Raw genomic sequence first — 8,140 nt, 5'->3', positions numbered from 1 at the left:
CTTTTAAGTCTGTAATCCACTTTGAGCTTATTCTTGTGCATGGGGTGAGGTAAACATCCTGTTTCATCTTTCTACATGTGGCTATCCACTGTTTCCAGCACCACTTGTTAAAAAGGGAATCTGCTTCCCACTTGATAGTTTTGGGGCCCTTATCAAAGATCAGTTATCTATATGCTGATGGTTTTATTCTTGGGTTTTCTATTCTTTTCCACTGGTCTGAGTGTCTGTCGTTGTGCCAGTACCACGCTGATTTAACCACTGTAGCTGTGTAATAGGCATTAAAGTCGGGTAAGGCGAGTCCTCCAACTGTGTCCTTCTTCTTAAGGAGTTCTCTGTTAATTCTGGGTTTCTTCCCTCTCCATATGAAATTGGAGACAATTTTTTAGCGTTACTTTTTGTATGTTATCTGTTTTATATTTATTTGGAACACTTGTGAATGTCTTTGTTTTCATGTTCCTTAAGTTTGGGTGTGTTACAAGAGATTGGAGAGCTTATTAAAATGCCTGCTTCCTCCCAGAAATTCTCTTTCAGTGGCTTGAAATGGGGTCCGGAATTGTTCTTTGAATTAATCACTAAATCATTCTAATGCAGACAGTTTATTTTAGGGGAAGAGCTGTACTAATACCAAGTCTGTATATCAGCTATATTTGGGGGACATATGCTAACAAATGTGATATTGTTTTATAATTGAGCGGAATTACTGGATTACTCAGAAACCTTAAGATATTTTTTGGTGATTATTTCATATTTCAATTGTTTTGTAGTGGACAGTAGTCCTGATGAGGCCCTGGTGAATCTTCTTGCTGGTTTGGAAAGTGATGGATATCAGGGGGAAAGAAATAAGATGTCATCGCCATGTCGTTCCTTTGGAAACCCTAAAAATATGCACAACAGTGACGATGAAGAAAACGAACCACAGATTGAAAAAGAAGAAATGGAACTTAGTTTGGTGATGTCCCAGAGATGGGACAGCAATATTGAAGAACATTCTGTCAAAAAGAGGTAATTCATTGATTATTAAGTAGTTATTTGTTTTTCGTGTGACATAACTTCATATTCCAGGCTGAAAAATTTTTTCCTTCACTAAAATGATTAGCTCTTAAGTTAGTTGCTGTCATGCTGACTCTGACTCATAGCAACATTCATTATGTATAACAGTAACATGCCCAGTCTCTCAGGATCTTCACAACAAGTTTGAGGCCATTGAACCTAACTTCAGAAGCCATGTATTTGTTTATTCGGTATTAATAATGTTTAGTGTTAGCTTGAAGATAAGGTATGATGTCTAGATCTGATTAAACTGAAAGGATTAAATGTCAAAAAATAGTAAGGTAATACAGATCCAGAAGCACACAGTGATTCCAGTTCATCCTGGAACTGTGGTTTTGTTCTCAGTCGGTCGCCCTGAGCTCGGGTGGTTTGACTGTAGTCATGAGTAGCAGCTGTATACTTATACTCTAAGTGTGGTCAGAATTAGGCCTGCAGCACTGAATATGCCTTTGTAAGCTTCTCTTTAGTTGGTGACTGTTGTTGAGTCTGTTTCGATGCGTACCGACCCTATCACATAGAGTAGAACTGCCCCCCATAGTGTTAATGTATATAGAAGCATATTTCTAGGTCTTTTCTCCCCAGAGTTGGTAGTGGATTGTAGCCAACCTTTCACTTATCTCTGAGTACTTAACAATTGTACCATCAGACCTTCTTTTAAATTTCTGTAATGGTTACCATCAGGTCATTTCCAACTCAGAGCATGTAGTCCTAACAACCCTGTGTACAACAGAATGACACACAGATTATTCCTGTACCATCCTCACAATCTTTGCTGTGTTTAAGCCCATTGTTACAGCTACTGTGTTAACCCATTTCATTCAGGGCCTTCCACGTTTTTGCTGATCCTCTACTTTACCACGTGTGATGTCCTTCTCTAGGGACTGGTCCCTTCTGATAACATGTTGAAAATACCATAACTTGGGTCGGGTCCATCCTAGTCTTCAAAGTCACATTTTTGCTTTGTAACACTTTAAAGAGATCTTTTGTAGCAAATTTGCCCAATTCATTTGATTTACTAGCTGCTGATTCCATAAGTTGATTCTAGCTCCAAGTAAAATAAAATCCTTGGCATTATTTTTTGTATTGACCACAATGTTGCTAATTGGTCCAGATGTGAGGAAATCCATACTGCAGGCTGTTGTCTTTAAAGACAACAGTGATGATTCAAGTCTTTGTTTTCTTTCTTTTTAAAATCATGTTATTGGGGCTCATACAGCTCTTACCACAATCCATACATCCACTGTGTCAAGCACATTTGTACATTTGTTGCCATTATCATTTTCAAAACATTTTCTTTATATTTGAGCCCTTGATATCAGCTCCTTGTTTTTCCTCAACCTCCTTCCCTCACCCTCCCTCCCTCACAAAGTTTATATATGGTGTGTGTATGTGTGTGTGTGTGTGTATATATATATATATACCATATATATATAAATTATGCAGGAAAACTTTGTTCTAATAACCTAGGATTCCATGATGCCCACCTTCCCGACATGATCACTGAATATAATTTATAAATTATTTTTTTTCATGTCTTACACTGACCAGTGTCTCCCTTCACCCCCTTTTCTGTTGTCCCCCTGGGAAGGGAGTATATGTAAGTCATTGTGATCTGTTCTCCCTTACTGCCCCAACCTTCCCCTTAACCTCCTGGTATCGCTACTCTCATTGATGGTCCTGAGGGGGGTTGTTCTGGATTCCCTCTGTTTCCAGCTTTTATCTGTACCCGTGTACATGCTCTGGTCTAGCCGGATTTGTAAGGTAGAATTGGGATCATGATAGTGAAGGGGAGGAAGCATTAAAGAACTAGAGAAAAGTTGTGTTTCATCGGTCCTATACTGCACCCTGGCTGACCTGTCTCTTCCTTGTGAACCTTCTGTAAGGAGATGTCCAATTGTGTACAGATGGGCTTTGGGTCTCCACTCTGCACTCTCCCTCATTCACATTGATAGGATTGTTTGTTCTCAGTCTTTGATATCTGAAACCTGATCTCATGGACACTTAATGATCATACATGCTGATGTGCTTCTTCCATGTGGATTTTGTTGCTTCTCAACTAGATGGCTGCTTGTTTGTCTTCAAGCCTTTAAGACCCTCTTTTGATAGCTGGGTACCATCAGCTTTTTTCACCACATTTGCTATGCACCTGTTTTGTCTTCAGTGATCATGTCGGGAAGGTGGACATCATGGAATCCTAGCTTATTAGAACAAAGTTTTCTTGCATTGAGGGAGCACTTAAGTAGAGGCCCAATACCCATCTGCTACCTTAATACTTAACATATATATATACATAGTTCTATTTCCCTACTTTTCATATATATATATATATGGTATATATACCATATATACTCGTGTATAAGCCGAGTTTTTCAGCACATTTTTAGTGCCGTTTTTGTGGTAAAATTAGGTGCCTTGGCTGATATTCTGATCGGCTTATACTCGAGTATATATGGTAAATATATTTACATATGTGCATGCCTGTATTTTACTTTTTTTTTTTTCATTGCTCACCTCAGCCCAGCTTGGTGGTCCATGTGGAGAGAGGGGGAAGGGAAGGAGGGCAAGGGAACAATGGGAGAGGAGAGGGGGAAGAGCGGTGAGAGAGAGAAAGAGAGGAGAGGAGAGGGAGCGCCGCATGCCCGTATTTTGACCTCTGTAAATGCCCTTTGTCTTCTAATACTTTCCTCTATTTCCTTTTACTTTCTTCTTGTCCCACTATCATGTTCGGCCTTCATTCAGGTTTCAGTAAGTCCTCCCGGTTAAATTGCCCTTGATCAAGCCCTACCAAGCATCCTACATCCTCCTCGCCATTGATTTTAGATCACTTGTTGTTCCCTTGTCCCTGAGTTTGTTAACACCCACTTCCTTTCCCCGCCTCCCCTCTCCCATGTCTCCCCGGAACTATCAGTCCCATTGCTTTCTCCTCTGATTGTTAATCCTGCTTATTTTATCTAGACAGACATGCAGAAACAAAAACAAGGCAGAACAAAACAAAAGAAAGCCAAACAACAACAACAAAAAACCAACTACAAACGAATAGATAGTTCCAGGTCTGTTTTTTAACCTTTAGGCGTGTTTTCTGTCTGAATCTGATGGGGTGCCATGCCGTGGCCCCAAAGTCTATTTTCGGTATTCCTCAGGAACGTTATTGCTTTGCTCCCCTTGCTGCTCTGTTGCACACCCTTAGTGTTTCACCCCAGTGTGGTAGGGTCAGATCAGGCACAATTCCCACACTGTGCCTCCAGTTTTGTCTTTCATAGTGATATGGGTCAGTGAGGGACGTCTTGTGTTGTGGTGGGGTGGCCCTGTGGTTCTTTCTGTACATTGGGTGCTCCAAGCAGGAATATCATCCTCAGGGCTTGGTGGGCCAAGATGTGTTCCACTCTCTATCCTTCCTTCTTCGTTTGCTCCTGTGTGCTCTGATCAGACGTGCCCCTTTCCCTGAGCTGTAGCTTCAGTGCTGTCCTCTGTGTTACATTCTTCTGGGGGGGGGGGGGGCTGTCTGGGGGGGGGGTCCATGTAGTTGGGTTTGGATCCGGCCCCACAGACCTCTCTGTTGGTTCCCTGCTTCATGCCGATATGTTGCATTCACATCCTGGAGCATCAGATTGAAGTGTGGTCCCACTCTCCCTCTCCTGTGTAGATATGAACAACACCCACCCCTCGCATGGGTTAGTACCCAGTTCCCCTAGCTACCCATGTCTTTTTTCCCCCACTGTTTTTTAGTTGGCTGCCATATGTGTCCCTGGATTGGGTCTGGCCCCTGCCATACTACCTGGACCTAGGAATTTATTTATATAGTAGCTTTTCCTCTATGCCCCTTTTACATTTTTAAGCTTACCTCAGTGGACTCACGTTGTACTTGTACTGTTGTGCTTGGCTTACTTCACTTAGTATAATTTCCTCCAGTTCTTCCGATGTGGTTATATGCTTCATGCGTTCATCATTGCTTTTTTAGGGATGTGTAGTACTCCATTGTGTGTATTTACCATAGTTTTTTAATCCATTCATCTGTTGATGAATATTTAGGTTGTTTCCAACTCCTTGCAATTGTGAACTGTGCCACGATGAACATTGGATCACAGATGTCTGGCCATATTTTGTTTCTTGCCTCTTCTGGGTATATGCCCAGTAGGGGGACTGTTGGATCGTATAGTAGCTTGATTTCCATCTGTTTTAGATATCACCAAATTGATTAAGTCTGATGAAAATATAGAACCCTGGCATACAGCTTTTTTAATTTTAAACCATAAAGCATTCCTTTGTTCTGTCCAACCAACTGCCTCTTGGTCTATGTGCAAGCTTGTATAATGAACACAATTAGTGTTTTGGGATTCCCATGATTTACAAAGTTATCATTATTTGTTATGATCCACATAGTCTTTGCATTGTCAATAAAACACAGTAAACATCTTTTTGGTATTCTTTGCTTTCCACCTAGATCCATGTGATATAACAATGATATTCCTTATTCCACCCCTTCTTCTGAATCCAGTTTGAATTTCTGGCAGTTTGCTATCTATATACTGCTGCAACCACTTTGGAATTTTGTTCGGTAAAATTTTACTTGGGTGCTATATTAATATATAATTAGTATATATGTTAATATAACAATGCATACAAAAACATTACATATATATATTTCCACAATTGTTGGATTACCTTTTAAATGGGCATCCATTTATAGAAACATTACAATTGATATTCTGTAAATTTCTGGAGCCTTGTTTGCACCAGTGCCTTCAGTGCAGCTTGTACTTCCTTCTAGGTCATTACCTCCTGATCATTTGCCAACTCCTGAAAGTATTGAAAACCAACCAATTATTTTTGGTACAGTGACTCTATTTCATGTATCTCCTTTTGGTTTTCTAACTTGAAGTCTGTGCATATTTTATTGTGCTTGTTTGTCTTTTCAAACCACGCTTTGAAAGCTTCTGCTCAACTTTTCTACCTCATTTCTTCCCTTCACTTTAGTGTCTCTTCACTAAAGGAACAGTTTGAGAATGTCTTATGACATCCATTGTGGTCCTTATTTCCTGTGTCTTACAGACCTTTTGTTTTCTTCATTAAAGATGTCCTGGATGCCATCTCACAACTCATCTGGTCATTAATGTACAGTGTATCAAACCTATTCTCTAAAGTCAGATTGGATATGCTCAAGGTCATACTTTGGCTTCATGGGCTTGTTTTCATTCTCTTCAGCTTAACTTGCGTGACAGCCATTTTGTTTCACTGCAGACCCCTGGTCTTGTTCTAATAGATGACGTGGAACTTCTCCATCACCGCCTCCTGTAGATTGAGTTTATTTGACTGCTGGATATTTCATTCAGTGAGGGCCACGTGTACAGTCACTGTTTCTGTTCTTGTCAAAGATATTTGCCATGGGAAAGTCTTTTGTCTTACATAATCCTATCATGTAATCTACGGTATTATTTTTTTCCAAAGTCATATTTTCCGACTACCAGCCCTTCTTCGTTTCCAATCGCCCGTTACTACTGATGCTTCTTAAGTGCAAGTGTGAGCAAGTTCCAATTGCGGAAGTTGCTAAAAAGCTCCCATTTCCTCATTTTTGACATTAGTGGTTGGTGCTTAAATTTAAATAACGGTTTTTTAATCGGTCTTTCATATAGTTTGTGGGCATTACCCTATGACTGGCAACCCTGTACTTCAGGATAGAACCTGAAATCTTCTTTTGAAGATGACTGCAATGTCGTTCCTCTTCAGTTTGTTATTTCCAACATATTAGAAGAAAATTGCCCGTTCAGAATGGCCAATAATGAGGCTATTTTCGCTCACTAATGCCTAGGATGTTGACTTGTATGTATCCTTTATTTTTAGCAACCAATTTTTCTAGATTTATAATTTATACATTCCAATTTTAAATTATTATTGGATAATTATAGCTATTTCTTCACATTTTGTTTGGTGATATGTCAGCAAAAGAAAGACCTGATGGCTTTATTCTATCCACGCATTTAAGTGAGTCTGTCTTAGTGTTGAAGATCCACTGAAACCTGCCCTTATTGGTGACCGTTGGTATTTGAAATATAACAAAATGTTAGTCACCACAGTATGACAAGCTGACAGATAAGCGGTCATTAACCTTTTATAAGCTATGGTAAAAACGTCTTAATTTATGTTAAAATTTTCAACTGCAAAGTCATGATTCAAAGGTAAAAGAGATTAATCCATGAATCCAGTGATCCTGTGTATAACATGCTTTTTCTTTTTCTTTTCTAATTCATAAATTATTCCTGTGTTCTGTTGCAATTTACATGGATGTGTTCAATTTGTGGAAGTTATTGATCACTTTGATTAGTGCATTTTTCCATGTACATGGACTTATTGAACAGGTTACATGTTAGATGTAGTGAGTAATCGTTATATTGATGAACTAGGCCTGGATCTTATCTTTAGTTTACAATCTAGTAGGGATCATTTTAAAAGAAATTATCAAGTCCTACAGAAAATACTATAATAATACTATGATTGTTAAGGGATATTTCTTCTACCTGGGAAATTAGGAAATCTTTTATTTGTGAGCGACCACTAAGATGCACTTGAAGGATGAATAAAATTTGGATAGTTAAAGATGAGAAAAGCATATTTCAGGAAAAGAGAAAAACAAAGAGCAAAATTACAAGATTGATTTAGTTGCACCAAGATGCATGCTAGGAAATCAATAAAAATAAAATCAAACTCATAGAAGCTGTGATTGTAAATCAAGATATTTGGACTTCACACCATAGGGAGCTAATGGTAGTTTTGGAGCTCATGACTAACATATCAGAGTTGGTGATGGGAGAGTAAACTGGTGGAGAGGTCAGTGAGGATAATAATAGAGCCTACTTGATAGAATTATAAATATTAGACAAAAGCCCATGTGTGTAGCTACTAGCACAACATAGTTAATAATTCTGCTCTGTACATTGGTTGTTGTGTTCTGCTCCGGGTACCATATTGTAGAGTCATGACAAAGGAAAGGACATAGACTAGAAGGGCTTGTGACACTCTCACTTTTGAGAAAGAGTTGGAAGAATAGAAAATGTTTGACCTAAGAGAAGAATTGGGCTTTAAAATATGTGTTAGG

General features: G+C 39.1%; 1 protein-coding gene across 1 annotated transcript in view; it reads left to right on the top strand.

The window, feature by feature from the left end:
• REV3L (REV3 like, DNA directed polymerase zeta catalytic subunit) overlaps positions 1-8,140 on the top strand; it is a 177,139-nt gene that overhangs the window by 94,687 nt on the left and 74,312 nt on the right. The window contains exon 11 of the mRNA XM_004702008.3: positions 765-1,002. Within this exon, the coding sequence (XP_004702065.1) occupies positions 765-1,002 (238 nt within the window). The remainder of the gene's footprint in view (positions 1-764; positions 1,003-8,140) is intronic.

The sequence above is a fragment of the Echinops telfairi genome, unplaced genomic scaffold (assembly GCF_000313985.2).
Source record: "Echinops telfairi isolate 266 unplaced genomic scaffold, ASM31398v2 ScPeMD7_3533;HRSCAF=4204_0, whole genome shotgun sequence".
Taxonomy (NCBI): Eukaryota; Metazoa; Chordata; class Mammalia; order Afrosoricida; family Tenrecidae; genus Echinops; species Echinops telfairi.
The sequence above is the reverse complement of the archived record's forward strand: the minus strand, read 5'-3'. Positions and strand labels throughout refer to the sequence as shown.